This window comes from Toxotes jaculatrix, chromosome 11 (genome assembly GCF_017976425.1).
Source record: "Toxotes jaculatrix isolate fToxJac2 chromosome 11, fToxJac2.pri, whole genome shotgun sequence".
Taxonomy (NCBI): Eukaryota; Metazoa; Chordata; class Actinopteri; family Toxotidae; genus Toxotes; species Toxotes jaculatrix.
In genome coordinates, this window is record NC_054404.1 from 15,491,799 (window position 1) to 15,508,909 (window position 17,111).

Below are 17,111 nucleotides of genomic sequence, written 5' to 3' on the forward strand. Positions count from 1 at the left end.
CACATTAGCAGGCTGGACTGCAATTTGTAACACGAACAAACTACCTCATACCAATAAAGTACTTATTTTTTAAAGTCACACTTCTCAGTGTTACTCCCATAAGTGAATTAATATTTTGATTTGTATGAGTCAACAAAAAAACACACATTGTGTTTCAGTGTATAGCAGGTCAGGCCATAAGTAAAAATAGAGCATGCATTTTGATGAAGGGAGTCTTCATGTGTTCTCTAACATCAGGCTTGATTTTTGTTATTTTTAATGGTACAGCATCAAGACTTTTTTCCCTTTAGCTGGTCTTTGTTTTTTTGTTTTTTTTTAACACCCTCATCCTCATGTGTTTCTTGTGAATTATAATTGTTCCGAAGAGTCCTCCAGCCTAAACAAACAGTGGTCTCCTGTGTGTCTTGTGTTTCACTGACCCATCTATACACCTCACTTTAATTAACCGATCTGCAAACTACTGTGCTCTGGTCTCCACTTTGGAATACATATTTTTGTACTGTCCCTGGCATCCATTGGTTTCCATTCATTTCCTTATGAAATGAGAAATCTATTGGCAGAGAGCTGTAACTGGCTAAAGTTGTATCTATGTGTGTGCATTATTTTTAGGTAACCTTACCTTATTGTAGAGAGGTAACACAGTGCAAACTTTTCAGTCTGCACTTAAACATATAGAATCAGTAGAAACCAGTGGATGTCCTTAAATCCAAAAATGTGCAGAATGCAATGGAAAATGGTCATAAACATTTAAGGTCTACATGATTTATTGTTAAGGAGCAAAAACTTGCGAACTGTTTATGGTGCTTTAACAATTAAAACTCTTGTTTTGGATTTTTTTTTTTTTTGTTTGTTTGTTTTTTTAGTTATTTTTTTTCCTGTGGGACCTAAATCTTAGTATTTATACTATGGATTTAATAAATATTCAAAGGATTCAAAGGATTCAAAGGCTTTTTATTGTCAATTTCACCATATGTCAGACATACAGGGGAATCGAAATGTTGTTTCTCTCTCTCTGCACTGTGTATTTTACAATAATAATAAATTAAACAATCTAAACAAAACCAGCTAAATAAATGTTTTCTACAATATAAATATATAATGTGTAAAGAAATATATATATATATAAATATGAAAATTGCAAATTGGTTTACAGAGTGACAATAGCAGCAGTAGTACTGTGTGAACGGTTGTAAATGACTACTATGACTACTTCAAAAAAAGAAAAAGAAAAGTGGTACCTCAATTGGAAAATCAAAAAAAAAAAAGTTACTCTCCACCCTCTAAAAGTGATCTAGACAAAAATGGGTGACAGTATGCTGTATGACTTCCCCACATCACTTTTAACAGCGCAGCTTTCAGGATCTCCACCCACTGAACGTCACGTCTCTGCAGTTCAGCTGTCAAAGACGATTCTGCCTGAGTTTCACTTTGTTGGCTTCCTCTGGACGGAGAGCAATCTCGCAATTACGGCAACACCTGAAGGCAGCACTGGATCCTGAAAACTCAGTGAGAGCACAGATTGAAAATGAAAATAATATTATAATAATAATAAGACCTCGACATTTCTTTTTGCAATCTGTCGTTGGCTTAGCATGTTTGGTTTCCCAGGGTAGTCTTTTTATATATGTTAAACTTTGAGGAGATTCAGGTGAGTGTTTTTTTTTTCTTTATATATTATTATTTTTTTAATATTCCGTAGTGAGTGGCCCGGTGTCACGCATGGCTCCCTGGGCGGTCTGGCTCCTGGTCGCGCTTTCCGGTGTCCTGAATGTGCGCTCCTGCTGGGCTTATACCTGTCCGGCCATCTGCCGCTGCAGCGCCGACACTTTTCAGTGCAGCAAAGACACTCAGCTGGCCTCCCGGGCAGGGGAAACATCCGTGCATCGACTGTAAGTTGCCCAACTTTCTGGATTTACTGTTGGTACTAGTCTGTAATCCTCCTGTAGATGGTCTGTGGTTCCTTATTGGTTCCTGAAGCCGTCAGTGCCCTTCTGCTACTTCGTGGACTTTTTTTTTTTGTTTTTTGACTCGAACTCATTATGGCTCTGGCTTCTCTCTAAGTTACTTTTGGTCCTTTTTATTTAATTGTTTATCATAAATTTAATTTTGAAGAATAAGCTAAAGAACCTTTCTTTTGTATTTTTATTTTCTTTTATTCTATTTATAGTGTAAATATGGAGTTAACAACTGAATCTCTGATTGTTACAGAAGACTCACTCATCTGCCCTTGAAAGAAGTCCCCACTCATGCCTTCAAGGAGCTGATCAACACCACAATAATGTAAGTCCCTTGTGATTTCATGTACAATTTGTTTTTGTTGAGTTAAGAAATAGAATACACAATTAATATCGCATTAGCTGGGTTTAACTTAGAAATCGCTTTGCTCCTGACAGACACTTTAGCCTTGACGTACAAGCAAAGGACAAAGCTGACTAATCAAACTTGAGCAAGGAATTAAAAAAAAAAAAGATCGTATAAATTACGCATTTTAACTTATTAACGCAGTTAAATGTATGTTGTATGTTGCCAGTCTTGAACGAAATGTTATGCACAGGAGAGAGAAAATTCATCAGGAGTCCAGTGCAAATTAACTTCCAAACGCAATTACAAATACTGTCCCCGTAGCGCCGTCTGTTGGCCTGTGAGTGCAGAGCATTCACTATATCCATTTTGAATCGGAGACCCAAACTGAGAAGAGTTGGATCAGGTGATTTATCCAAATATGTGGGAGTAATGTTACAGCACCAGTGGGAAACAGAGTAGGAGTCTTTGTTTAGGACATGTACACACATCCTTCTGCCTCTCACACAACAGAAGCCTGGAAATGGGCAAAGAATATGGGTCATATTCTAAGTAGTGAAGCATTTTATAGTGTGATCATGAAAACTATATGTTGTTGTTTTTGTTTTGTTTTTTTTAAACATGCTGGGAAATAAAAATGAAGTGGGTACAAAATATTTAATAAGATTTTTTTTTTCCTGTCAAGTCTCAACTGTTACACCAGGTGTTTACTAGATGCTCATATCTTAACATTTGTTTGTTTGTTTGTTTGTTTTTTTGTATCAGAACATTTGTTTATAACGTAATTGCTCTTCAGTTGGATGTCTTGCTCTGGAGTTTACTTCCTATGCCATGACCATGGGAAAAGACCATGTTAACTCAATGGGAAAAAAAAATGCACCCGCATGCTTACCTCATGTTGTCATTCTTTGAAAATAAGCTTGCCATTTTTTTCTCACAGCATTTCACTTTACTCTGTATGATCAACCTTTAGGTTCTTGCCCCATTCAGTAACCCCAAAAAATGCCTGTTATTCCACTGAGAATCAACTAAAAGATGAAAGGTGAATCACCCCTTTTCACGGATATTCTTTGTTAAACAGGATGTACAAAGAAAAAGAAAGCTGTAAAAACATATCCCACTGCTGTGAGACAGTGAAGGCCAAGTACGTAAAAGCTAGACAGGCTTTAAAGTATAATTATTTTATAACCAGCTGACTTGTTAGTCCCAATAGCTGGACTTGTTTACAGCACAAGAGTGCACTCAACACAGCAGTATGTATCAGTAAAAAACAAAAATTGTCAAAGGACATGAATACCAGAACAGAAATAGGACCATCAGGCCAACAACTTTCAGCGAAATCCAATTACAACAGGATGAGATATCTCATTAAAAACATAGCATCCTAACATCTTAATTGCTGATTAATTAGGTCTCATCTCTATCACATGTACAGCTGCTAAATACTCAGTCCTAAAGCCATAACATTATCCTTAATGGGTTTCACCATTTAATTAATACTTCACCAACAGTTTGATGAGCAGATATTAAATGTTTGTCCGCCTGTGGTGAAATCACTTCAGAGTTGAACTGAACCTGTTTTGACTTTGCTCTGCTGCTCAGGGACGAGTCTTATCAGTCTCAGATACTTAACATGTGACAGGTTCATTATGTTCAAGTTTTGTCTCTATCAAAATGTCGTTTTAGGTGATAAAATACATTTTAAGTTTGAATGAAGTTACCGATCTGTCACCTTTTTTTCAGCCCAGAGCAAGTTAGCCAGTAAAAACTGTGTCAAGGTAGATTGACACCAGGAGCGCCGCGTGGTTTGTCATTGATGACGCAGGCTGAAAATCACGGCGCGGCTTCATCTAGATGATCATGTGAAAAAGCTTTTCATGAGCTGTAAGTGGTAATTATGACACTATACATAATGCAATCAGAGGAGGGGATAAAAGAAAAAATATAAGCAGTGCAGATGGAGTCATTTAATTGTTTCTTAGTTTGAAATGGAAGCAGAATGACATTAACCCTAAGAAAAGTGTGGGCTGATTACAGCAGAGTGGGAGTCTGAAACGATGATTACAGAAAGAGAGATGGAGAGCGGCTCGGAGAAGGAAAGTCAGCCATCAGGAAACAAAGTGTTCAAGGACAAATCAAGAAGTCCTTTTGACTTTGTTTGTCTCTGAACGTCTTTGTTTAGTCCTCCTTTTTAAACATCTTCACTCAGTCTTCTTGGCCCAGATGCATCCATGATGTATGTCTGGAGCGTTTCCAAACATGAGGAGAAGCGCCATGTGTGCAGTGCCCCAGAAGAATGAATCGTTTGGTGGTGGTATTTTAATATTTCCCTCATGGTTTGTGTCCGTGTATCAATCAACTCCGTCCTATTTCTCAAAGAAAGCACATTAAAAAGTAAACGTGGAAATGAATCCGTAACAAGCACTCGTGTCACTCTAAATGTTTGTCTCACTGAAATTCCATATTTGCCCGCTGAATCTGAGACATGTAAAACAGTAATTTGTTTACAGTCTCTTGTTAATCTGTTGACTGATGTGCAGCTATTTCTTTGTGTCACAGTGAGATTTCCCAGAGCGACTGCATCACACAGATACAGAGACATGCCTTCCTCTCCCTCCACAGCCTGGCCCAAATGTAAGCGACACTCACCTTCCACCACACATCACATTCAAACGCGATGAAAGCAATTATTCATTTGAACATCTGCTATGTGTTTTGCATTTCATTTAAGTTTCACAGGATTAGTCTCTCAATTACAAAGCAGCGTGTTTAATCCTTGACTTTCGGAGCGGCTGATGAATGCCTGGCTTTTTCTGTTTGTTTGTTGACAGCAACTGACAACAATATTCTAATTACTGATGTCTTTCCTCATTTTTGTTCCTGCAGCTCAGTGCAGAATATCAACAGTCTAAGGGTTATTGAAAAAGGGGCCTTCACTGACCTGCCCAAACTGGAACACTTGTAAGTCTGTTTTACATTATTGTTATTTCTCACCTATTTAAACCCCAGTGACCTGCTGGTGGGTCAGTCATTACAATCTCATTCACTGAGCATTGTTCAAACGTGACCTTATATACTTTAATATATATACTTTGTTTTTTAAGAGAAAATTTTCAAACCCTCATCAGTCCAAATATTAATCACACACAGATGGTGAGTGTGGTAAATATTATACCTGCTAAACATCTTCATGATAGCAGGATAAAGCTAGCAGCAATGCACAAAGCACTGCCATGTCTAACTATAGTCTCACAGAGCTGCTCGCATGACTGTTGACTCTTGGTCTTGTTATTATTTTATTGTTTGTGGGGTTTTTTTTTTTTCAATCTGTTTGTTTTACTATTGAGTTTTGTGTATTTCTCTAAAGGCACATCTGGTGACGGACACTGCAAACTAGCTTAGACTATAAATGCTATGGTATGTGGCAGTGGTCCATGCGATGTCCCTATGGAGATAAACATTAAATAAACAGAGATGCAGATTTGGAACTAGCCCATACAAAATACTGTATGTTTGACAGGGAACTAAAAGTGGGGAAACTGGATGTTATGGGGTTTTAAAAGGGCACTCTAATTATCAGATTTGTCTTGAGTTAGGGATGAGAGATAAACTTGACAGAAAACCAAACCTGCAATATAACTGGGGACATGGAGTTTGAGGGAATTCAGCATTGCATTATGGGAATTGTAGGAGCCAGCTAGCTAGTTAGTTGTTTAACTTCACTTTGCTTACTAGAAGAGTTGGAATTGAGAGGCAAGAAGTAGGAGCTGGACGCCGGAGAGCTTTATAGCACATATGTGCTGATCTGGAGTCAGTTTCCTAGGCTCTGGGTAGAAATAAACTATTTCATTTTAAAATATGGATTTTTATTCATAGATATAATGCATGTTATTTGCATGAAAGAGAGATCTACCCAACCAGCGGACAAAAATTTCCTACCCAAGGGAACATTAAAAAGTAGCCTAACTCTGCGGGAACACCACAGACGAGACAGCCCTTAAGCCAGCATCTGGAAGCTTGACCCCTAGTAGGAAGTAAAAGTCAGGAACTTCGTGGAAGTGTTTTTTTTTCTGTGCTGTGGCCACATTAATCCCTTGTCTGTATGGTCTATTATTAGTACTTCCCGACTTTGCAGTCATTTTATTGTGGTAACTTCCTGTTGTCATCTGCAAAACACTGTTAGTGTTGTGAATCGGGTTAAGGTTATCTAGTCAACAGTTCTGTTAACTAGAACTTGAGGCTGCAGATCTTCTCTGGTGACCTATATGTTCTATGCAAAAAAAATAATCTGGAGATTTTTTTTAGAATTCATTTTCATTTACTGCTGAAAATTAAATATGAAGAATGATATCAAAGGTTATGAATGCTGGAATGTTTTCCAGAGCTGTGTCCTGAAATTTCTCTTATCAGCTGGGACAATCTGTAACTCTTGTGCGGACACTTTGAGGACTTGTCCTTATTCGCTTATGATCATGCGTCTCTGTTGCTTGTCTTCTCAGGAGCATCTCAAACACAGGAGTGACACACTTCCCAGACTTCACAACTATCTCGTCCTTGGTGCCAAATATTATCCTGTGAGAAATCTCATTTAAACATTAAAAAATAATGTGTTTCTGAACTGGAATAGTGTCACTCTGCATTTTGCAGAACTGAATTTTCTTCCTGTTCTAACTCTTAAGTTGCTCTCAAGTTGTTCATTCTGAGCCCAGTTTTACTTTTATCTGTGAATGTCACAATGGCACCAACCCCGCTGCAAATCCTCCAGCTGGGTCACAGTTTATCAAACTGCTCTTTTTTTTCTTTTTTTTTCTTTGCATGAATATACATAATTTTGTCTAACTGATAATTTAGCCAAAACGCCTGAGTGAATGTTATCTCTTCCGTGTGCAGAGAAATGGCAGACAACATGAGGATCGACTTCATTCCTGCCAATTCTTTCCGGGGGATCACAGAGGAGTACATCGAGATGTGAGTGCAGGAGCCAAATTATTTTTGTTACAACGTTATCAGAGCTAGGAGCAACAATTTGTCACCATTTGTTAAGAATGTTTTTTGATGTGTCTCAATATTCTTATATAATTGAATGTTCAGTTCTCTGACCTCGGTGATAGGTGCTTTTGACAGCAAACTCAAATTTATAACGTTGTGTCCTTGGCAGGAACCTGGTTAGAAATGGCTTCAAGGAAATACAATCTCATGCATTCAATGGAACCAAGCTCAACACACTGTAAGCACACTGATAATGTCCCATTATACTAAGTACCAAGCTAACAATAACAACATAACAGGTGGACACGGTATGTTGCTGTTTAAGTATGATGTTCTTGTTGAAGCTTTTCTTTTTCTAATCATAAAAACTGAGTGTACCAGTAAACAAACGTTATGTAAGACTAAACAAAGATTGGATGCCCTGTTGTTTTCTTGCTCTGCCCTGCACCGCTGAATGTTGATGGGGACAAGATACACGCAGACACCCTGCAGTCTAAAAATAATGCTCATCTTCCTCAGTGTCAAATTGAGAAAACAAAAAGCAGATGAAAAATGGTTTTGGGCTCTTTTGGCCATTGATGTGTCATTTTAAATTTTCCTTTGTATTGTATGTAAACTATGAAACTACAGTTAGGAGCGGAGGTCACTTGTGTTACAGGTGTTTTTCTTTTTATGTCTTTTGCAGAATTTTGAGAGACAACAGGTATCTCAGTTACATTCGAGAAGACGCTTTTGATGGAGCTTCAGGTCCGAGTACCCTGTAAGTGATACTAATTCAAGTTAATAAAACCAATAAAACCAAAATAAATGTCATGATGACTTTCAGGAAGTCAGCATAAAAATCAGTGGTGGAAGATGTATTCAGATCTTTTATTTAAAGCTGCCATAATCAATATTTCTACATTAATAGTGGATTAACATGTAACACACAAATTTACAATTGTGGCAAAGCCAAACATGACAGTGGACAATCATGCATCTGTCGTTGCTTAAATCAACAGCTTTGTGCCGATCATATTTGAACTGGGTCAGTGAAGCAAGATTAATATTCATAACAATGTTTATCATTTTATGGTATAAACAATAGGGCGGTGACAGCCTGTCTGTGTAAACAACCAACAAGGCAGCCAGGAGTGCTGAATACTGATTAGTGAGCAAACAGCCAAGTCTGAGGAGCATACAGCTCGCAAGGTCTCTGATTGCAAGCAACCCCATTTTGGAGATATGAAATTTGTTCTTATCTTGGTTATGAATTAGTGTTTGTGGTATTCACTGACATGAAGGAAATGCCAAAGGTCTTCCTTTTGCTTGTGTGGGGTCCAGTGTGGTACTTCTGGGTAATGTCAGGTTACAAGTATCCAATCAAATGAGGGAGAAAAGTAGATGCTGAATGTTATTTTGTTTTGGATGAAATGAATTCAGCCCTGAGTTAAATGTCATTGTAATTACAATCTCCATTCTGTGATGAAGCATTTTTGTTGTGAATGTGCATCTCTTTAGAAAAACAGCGTGATTTACTCATTGGCTTGATGAATATGAAAACACTGTAAATTAGGGCTTGGCTGCCGCAGTCACTAGAACTCTGTGAACACCTGTATGAGATTCAGCAGATTTGCCCGAAACAGCATTTCTTACCAACAACAAAACGCTAAATGATGGCTCCTCTCGTGGGAAAGCCTGGCTTTGTCTGCCTCCAACAGAATTTAAATTACACATGAAATCCAAGACGAGATAGACCAAACCTGTTCTAGTGGCTCGTGGTAGTCCAGTGCCTCATAAAAAAAAAAACTATTTTATTGGTAGTTACTTTACTAATCTACTGAAATGTCTACGTTCTCTGCATGTGTGATTCAGGGATGTTTCCTCCACAGCTCTGAGTTCCCTCCCACCTAAAGGGTTGAGGCAGGTGAGGTTTCTGAAAGCCAGTTCTGCCTTTGCTCTGAAGAGCCTCCCTCCCCTGGAAAGCCTGGCTGAGCTGCTGCAGGCTGAGCTCACGTACCCCAGCCACTGCTGTGCCTTCCACACGTGGCGTCGGAAACAAAGGTAACCGACAGCCGCTCCCAGAGATGTAACAAATCCATGCCCATCTGTGTGAAGAACAAAAACTCCATCCAATGTATACAGATCATCAGTATTTTGGTAATTAGCAGCTTAGTTTATTGACATTTTATGTGGTCTAACCTTTTCCTCTCTTTTTTTTAATTAAAGGGAAAGTGCTTTAAAGAACTTCACAAAGTTTTGTGATCTCAGTGGAACAGAAATGTAAGTTACTTCACTGCCCATTTTGGGTGTGTGCAAAAATTATTGGGGTGGAGATGGGACATGGGAAGGCTTACCTTACCCCCACCCCCAAAAAAAACTATTCTGAGTTTGCTCTCTTCAGCAAAAAGTAAAAATACAATATCCTCCCCCTTTGTCTGCCTCCCCTTACCTCAGTAATTTTCACACTCTACCTTAAGTGGCTAGTTTTCCTTCATCAACTGCCTTGGGAGTTTTATGCTAATCTTCACATCTGTGTATTCTTCAGAGAGCCCACTGCAGATGCCCAGACTCTAATTGATGACATCAACTTTCAGTATCCAGACCTGGAGTTTGATTGTCTCAACAACCCCTACGTCAAGTGCACCCCAAATCCAGATGCTTTTAACCCTTGTGAGGACCTGCTGGGCTTTCCCTTCCTGCGCTGCCTCACCTGGATAATCACAGTTTTCGCTGTGACCGGCAACCTGGCTGTTCTGGTTATTCTGCTAATTAGCCACCACAAGCTGACCATCTCCAGATTCCTCATGTGTAACCTGGCCTTCGCTGACCTCTGCATGGGGCTTTACCTGATGCTCATTGCCTTCATGGACCACTACTCCCGTCACGAGTACTACAACCACGCCACGGACTGGCAGACGGGGCCTGGGTGTGGCATAGCAGGGTTTTTGACAGTGTTTGCCAGCGAGCTATCAGTATATACACTGACTGTGATTAGCCTTGAACGCTGGCACACCATCACCAACGCCATGCACGTCAACAAGAGGCTTCGGATGCATCATGTGATGGCCATGATGGGGGCAGGCTGGGGCTTCTCTCTGCTGGTTGCCCTGCTCCCTCTGGTGGGGGTTAGCAGTTACAGCAAAGTGAGCATCTGTCTGCCCATGGACATCGAGACACTGAGCTCTCAGGTTTACGTGGTGGCTGTGCTCATTCTCAACGTTGTCGCTTTCATTGCGGTCTGTTACTGTTACATATGCATATACCTGAGCGTTTACAACCCAGAGCACTCTACTCGTCACGGAGACACCAAGATTGCCAAGCGCATGGCCGTGCTCATTTTCACCGACTTCATATGCATGGCGCCCATCTCCTTCTTCGCCATCTCTGCGGCCCTGCGTATGCCCCTTATAACCGTGTCTCACTCAAAGATCCTGCTCATCCTTTTTTATCCCATCAACTCCCTCTGCAACCCTTTCCTGTACACCATCTTCACACGTGCTTTCAGGAAGGACATGTGCCTGCTGCTGAGTCGCTGCGGCTGCTGCCACGCCAGCACTGACTTCTACAGGTCACAGACTCTGGCTTCACACCTCACCTGTGCCCAAAAAACATCCAGCAGAAAACCTCACTCGCTCAGCTTCTATGCCTATCACATCAAAATGAAGGGATGCTTTCTAAACAAGGGAACCACATGACCATCAACGCAGAGAATTTCTATTATGAACTTCTGCTGTTTGGCAAAAAATGTAGCATTTCTTCAAAATTTAGGTCAGGGTGAAGGAGAATGTCAGTCTCAAATGTAGCAGGTGTCAGATCAGATTAGATCTAACTTAGTTTACAAAGTGAGAATTTCATCAGTCAGAACCTCAGAGACCTCAAATTGAAGACAACAGGTGCTGCAGCCTCCAGTTCTACGCAGGTAATGTGGCACAGAGAAGCAGTTTGATGGAGCAGGAATGGGCAACAAATTAAACAGACCCAGTTTATTTGCAAAGCTATCCTAAAGCATAACACTGATGGTCAATGCTCAAGCCCTCAAGTGAGATGTCGTCACAAGAAGAGATGTATAATTCTACAAAAGCTCGAGGAGGGGACATTTTTTTATTATTCTGTCTTTCTAAAGGTTTGAGATTTCAAGTTTGAATACAATGAAGAAAATTTGATCAGATGTAAATCATTGTTTTAGCTTATCACAGATGAGGTTTAGTGCCATCTATTGGATAGTTGGACTCAGGAGGAGTAAAGACTGCAGACATGCCAGAGCACCCACAAGAAGTTAAAGCTGGGGGCCTGGTATATGAGAAATATTACTGTGGTTAAAAATGTCCTGGATTTTAATAATAATACATTTAATTAAAAGTAAGAATGGCTAAACATCACACACATGCATGCAGTGGTGGTTCAACCAGTTCTCCCCTTGTGGTTGAGAGTTTTTATATTATATATCCTTTGACTGAGCTGCATTCTGTGTACTGATTCAGTTCTATAAACCGCATTGACCTGTGACCACTTAGCCTATCAAAGCAATGCTATGTCAACCTGTGAACTTGACATACTGATAACTAAAATATATTCCAAGTATTTGTCATTTAATTTTTTTGATTTGTGTTGTTGCTGGTGCTGTCACACCACCCATCACATTCTTTTCAAGCTGTAACTCCTTTAGTTAAAAAAGAAACAGATTAAAATGACTTTTAGCATTCATGCTGGCATTTATAAATTCATTTTGTCATTTTAAAGTGAATTTGTGTATAGCAGGTGACAGGGACATGTTCAATAGTGAAAAGAAAAAAACAATAATAAAACTAATATGACAGCGAGGGAACACTGTCTTTGTGCAGGGTTGCGCAGAAAGAAAAGAGTTCATTTTGCTGCAGCACAAAAGCACAGTTCAGTGTATTTGGTACATGATTAAAAAGCAAAAAACAAAACAAAAACACTGCAATGTGAGAGTATCAAACAGCAGCAAGTACCTTCAAAGAAACATGGTCACGGGAGAAGAGAAACTGCAGGTCAGAAGTTTTGGTCCTCTAATAAAGAAAACAGCTTTCAACAAAATATTACACAACATAAATTCATGCTGTTTGTCTCCATAAATTGGATTCACAAGCAACACTGTAAGTAATCAGTTGTAACATTGTAAATGACTTGCAGGATTGCTCTGATAATTACATAATTTAAAGAAAAAAAAAAGTATCAGTGATTTTGCACAGTGGTGTTTTAACTTCCTGCTCTGTGAGCCAAATTACACCTCCAAGAGGTCGAAATTCACTAATTATTTTTCACTTTTAAATCACAGTTTCCCCTGTTTCAACATGATTACGTGATCTGTTCAGGAGAACTACAGCTCATTACCACTCAGCTTCCCCTACAGCTTTAGAGAACACGTAGTCCCTGCCTGCGTAACACATCACCCCATCTTTCAAATGAAACTTCCAGCGGTTCTTACTGCGGTGAATCTGCAATAGAAGGAACATTTTTCAATATCACTGGTCAGTATTCGGCACTGGGATTTGTTGAGAGGTAAATAATGGCCAGTAGAAAGATGCCCTTACTTTGTCGTACTGGCAAACGATAACATTGTCGGTGTCAAAGAGGTCTGGGATGTCCTGCTCAATCACATCGTCACCTGAATTCAGAGGATCCTTATCAACAGAAAGTATGTTTGTGGGAAACAAACTGTTAAAATGTGCAATCCAAAACAAAAAAAAGTTTTAGTGAGAAAAAATCATCAGAAAAAAACATCTCTCTCTCACCTCATCCTCAGCATTACTGAGTTCATCTACTCCCTCGCCGTCGCTGCTGGAGGAGATGCTATTGCCGTCACTGCTTCCATCTCCTTCCTGCAGGACCTTTATGGCCTCTGCGTTGATTATACCCAGGAAGTCATTCTCTTCCAGCGGAACTTCATCTTCATCCTCGGTGTCAGAGTTGTCTGCGGGACCATCCAGCTGAACGATGTCTGACAGCTCACTGTAGCTGTAGTCCAGGTCCAGCTTAGCAGGTATTGCATGAAGAAATGTAACAGTTAGACCATGATGATATTCAGAAATCTGAAGTTGGAGTGGGGACTGACTGTTCTGGAACAACTACTATTTTTGGAATAATTCGAAAGCACACTTGAATTAGCTTAAGTTGACAGCACAGCGGTCTGTTTTGCTGTTAAAGCACAGCACTCAGGCATTTGAGACTTGAGTGCAATTCATGTTGAGGACTTCGTAATCAAAAAACTTCAGTGTGAAAAAGTTTGATTGCATCAATGTTAATTTTATCACAAATGAAAATTGTTTTTCTTCGATTTTTGTACAAAATAAACCAACTTTTGATGTACTGGAAGACAAATTTCGTTAGTGTTGGCCAGCTGTTTCCCCGTTTCCAGTCTTTATGCAAAGGTAAGCTAAGCTATCTAGCTGCTGGCTCCAGCTACATATTTAGCACACAGATATGAGAGTTGTGTTGATTTTCTCTCAGCAAGAAAGGCAAAGAGTGCATTTCCCAAACTGCGGATTATCCATTTAACAATACACATCTGTGCCACAGCACCTGACCTTCTGCTATTTCTGATTCTGGGAATATTCTCATCAAATGACCCCGAGAGCAGCCTCAGACTGGTCTTCAGTCTTTCCAGGCACTAGATTCCTCACCCTTTCTGCCTTCTCTCTCTCCTCCTCAATCACTTCTTTCAGGATGTCATCAATGTCTCTGGTCTTTAACTGGGCCGTCTGTGTCAAAGCCTCCACTGTGCTGAGCTGGAAGTCTAATAACTGACTGCAGGATGAGGCGGTCATGCTGAAGTTCACAGGTTCAGGTTGCGGACTCGGCTCATTTTCTCCCAGCGTGACCTCAGGCGGTGGAGAGTCGACCCCCTGAAGCTGCGAGGTGTCAGCAGTGGGGGCTTGCGGCTCTCGGGGGAGGCTGCTCTCCTGACTGGAGGGTAAATCGGCCGCTGGCTGTGGCAGCTGTGCCACAGAAGCAGCCGGAACAGGGGACGGCTCCACCTCCTGAGGGTGAATGGTATTTGGTGGGACTGCAGCGGGAGGAGGGGCAGGGGCTTTCTGTGTGGGATGGGATGCAGATTGCTGACCTGCTGGGGCTTGAGTAACCACAACGGGAACATTGACCTTGTAAAGTTGACCTTAGTGAGACAAAAGAAAAGAGTTAAGTGTTATTTCTACCAGTTAGTCCAGGCTGAAAACAAAAACAGATGCAGGGGGGTAAAGTGACTGCTTACCAGAGGCTGTTTGTAGAGTGACTCCTGCTGGTATCTGCACAGGGTAAGCTAACCCAGCCGGGAGAGAGAAAGTAGCAAGGGCCTCTGAGTTGTTCTGCAATTAAACATTATGTGTGAAGGAGTTAAATCTGTTACTATGACAATGATTTTGCTGAATTCATGTGGTTTAAATTACCCTCTCTGAAATTTCCAGGAGGTCATTTCATTTGATGCAATTTCAAAAGCTTAACTTTAAGAATTGTTAGGTTTCAGAAACAGAAAATAAATTCAAGTCTCCAATATAAAAACAGTTGGAATCTTATATTCAATGTGAAGTTCTGATATACAAGTGGAAGTTAAAAAAGAAAAAAAAACCTGAATGTAACTGATCAGACGGGTCAGTTAAATGACCCAAGTGTGAAACCTAGAATAGCAAAACAAAAAGGAGAAGTATCCTTGGTAAACTAGAAGTTAGTTTGAAGTTTGATTTTCTTTCCCTTCTAAAATTTACAAAATAAATTTAAGCAAATCATTTTTTTCTTAATTGTTTTACTTTGCCTTTAGATCAGAATTCTACTAAATCTGACTTTGTGAACTCTAAAAATCAAATAATAATAAAAAAAAATTTTAAAACTTTAAAATCATGTTTTTGAAATTGCGCCCATTAAAATGACCTGGAATTTAAAAAGGGGGAGTTCAGACCACTTATATTTAGATGGAATAAAATATTTCAATGTCATAAGTTCATAATTTTGTTTGGATATAATTTTGTTTAAATCGCAACAGTGTACATTAAGTAGTGAAAAAATTCAACAATAAGAAATTGAGACGCTTCCATGTGGGCCTCTCATGTGATGTACTGTAAATCCTGATGACACTCACCTTGACTGGGAAGCTGTGGATATTCTGACTTGCAGGGATCACGACTGAGGCTGAGAGCAGAAATCAGAACAGATCACTTCACTTCCACTCGTTTTTTTCTTATGTACAAATTTACACCAATAATGTTTAATTTAAAAGGTAACTTGCTGTAACTCTGAATACACTGGTATTTTTCCTTATTCATGGCACATTTAAGTAAATGAACTACTTTGAAATACTCTTAGTTTGACCATCTGTTTCAACTTATCTTTAGATAAGTTGAAACAGAAATGTTAGTTTTTTGTCAGTAAGCAGTAAAGTTTCTGGCAGCACCATGTTACCTGTGAGCTCCTGATCAGTCTGACTGTAGTTGGCAGGGAGCTGGAGCACAAAGTTGGATGAGTTGATATTGTTTTTCCTAAAGTCTTCCATTGCTTTAGACTGCATCATCTTTGACTCCCAAAGCTACACAGCAGAAGACACAGCAGTCTGTCTTCCTGGTATGGTGCACTCTTCCCTTCCTCAATAGAGGATCTAACTTTGCTGTAACTGACAACTTGAGTCGAGATGTGCATTATGGTTATTTATTTTATTTCAGAAATGAAGTGGGGTTATGTACAGTGTAACTCACATGTCTTAAATCGTCCAGGACGCGGTCTTCAAGCCCTTCATCCAAGAAGAGCTCCTTCATGCTCTCAATCACATCATCAATTATGGACAAGTAGAGTTTGGCCTGCGTTTGGTTACAAAAAAACTGAAGGTCAGAGGCTTTTGAGTTGCTGACAACCAGTTTGTGTTCATCTCCATTTAATATACCAAACTCCATTCAAACACCTGCCTTTTTTATGTTGCTGACTGGTGTAAAAAGCGGATTCACATGCCAAAATGTAACAGAGAACATTTTCTAAACTTTTCAAAGTCACTCTTGATTTCGGGTTACATATAATAAGTCAGTAGCCTGTAGTAGTACTTTTGCGGGTATAATTTATAGATTCATAATTTATTTCATATCAGAGTCCTCGCTCGGCATTTCAGCCAATTGAGCATGGAAAAAAAGTCATCGTAAAATGTTAAAGTTTTTTGGGGGGGGCGGCACACGTTTTAAAGACCCAGACGCTTACTGATCTTAACGTTAACAGGTGGCGATCTTCAAAGATTTACGTGACAAAAAAGATTTTTGGATGAGATTTGGCTTGACGACATGATAAATTAAACTGCGCTGATCTCTTCCAAATAAACAGCTCGAGGCTCAAAATAAACAGCCTATATTTAAATAAAAAGAAGCATTCAGGAGCACAGTTACTAGACTGCTTCACTTACACAGAACACAGTAGTTTTGCTAATAGTTTGCCGCTGCTTACCACCGGGCCTGTGTTGTTCAGCATGACTCAAGGCAGAAATAACTGGTGACAGCGGACTTCCATCAAACTGAAAACAGTGCATAAAGTTAACGGGGAAAAAAGTCACGTTGTTTTGGCCGCAGCGAACTTGATGGAAGTGACAACACACAGGTGAAAGCAATCAAGCCCCACAGAGGTGTGGCTTACTTGGCTTACTTGGATGAAGAGTTTCAAAAAGTAGTGAAAATACTGAAGAAGCATAATATATCAATTACAAAATTTTAAAGTAGAATTAAACACATTTCCCTTCCATTTTTTCCTTCATAAAGTAACTTTAAAAATGTGTTTGGGCCTATAATTTAATATACAATTTCAACTTCTGTTGCTAAAGCAAGATGAGAGCTCAGGTGTTCTCATTTTGCATCTGC

The 17,111-nt window shown here is 39.7% G+C and overlaps 2 protein-coding genes across 2 annotated transcripts; one reads left to right on the plus strand and one right to left on the minus strand.

Moving 5' to 3' along the window:
* Positions 1 to 1,457: 1,457 nt before the first annotated feature.
* LOC121189256 (lutropin-choriogonadotropic hormone receptor-like) lies at positions 1,458 to 11,901 on the plus strand. The gene is made up of 12 exons (XM_041049199.1): positions 1,458 to 1,506; positions 1,700 to 1,889; positions 2,209 to 2,280; positions 4,861 to 4,935; positions 5,188 to 5,262; positions 6,801 to 6,875; positions 7,192 to 7,269; positions 7,460 to 7,528; positions 7,976 to 8,050; positions 9,145 to 9,333; positions 9,499 to 9,552; positions 9,818 to 11,901. Coding segments are annotated over exons 1-12 (2,103 nt in total). The 5' UTR covers positions 1,458 to 1,505; the 3' UTR covers positions 10,968 to 11,901.
* A 722-nt stretch (positions 11,902 to 12,623) lies between these two features.
* On the minus strand, positions 12,624 to 16,728 carry gtf2a1l (general transcription factor IIA, 1-like). Its single transcript, XM_041049200.1, has 9 exons — positions 16,705 to 16,728; positions 15,975 to 16,076; positions 15,685 to 15,808; positions 15,365 to 15,414; positions 14,504 to 14,597; positions 13,863 to 14,407; positions 13,029 to 13,268; positions 12,828 to 12,917; positions 12,624 to 12,731 (listed from the first exon to the last, which is right to left on the minus strand). Exons 1-9 carry the CDS (start codon positions 16,726 to 16,728, stop codon positions 12,624 to 12,626), a joined length of 1,377 nt encoding a protein of 458 aa, XP_040905134.1.
* Positions 16,729 to 17,111: the final 383 nt, after the last annotated feature.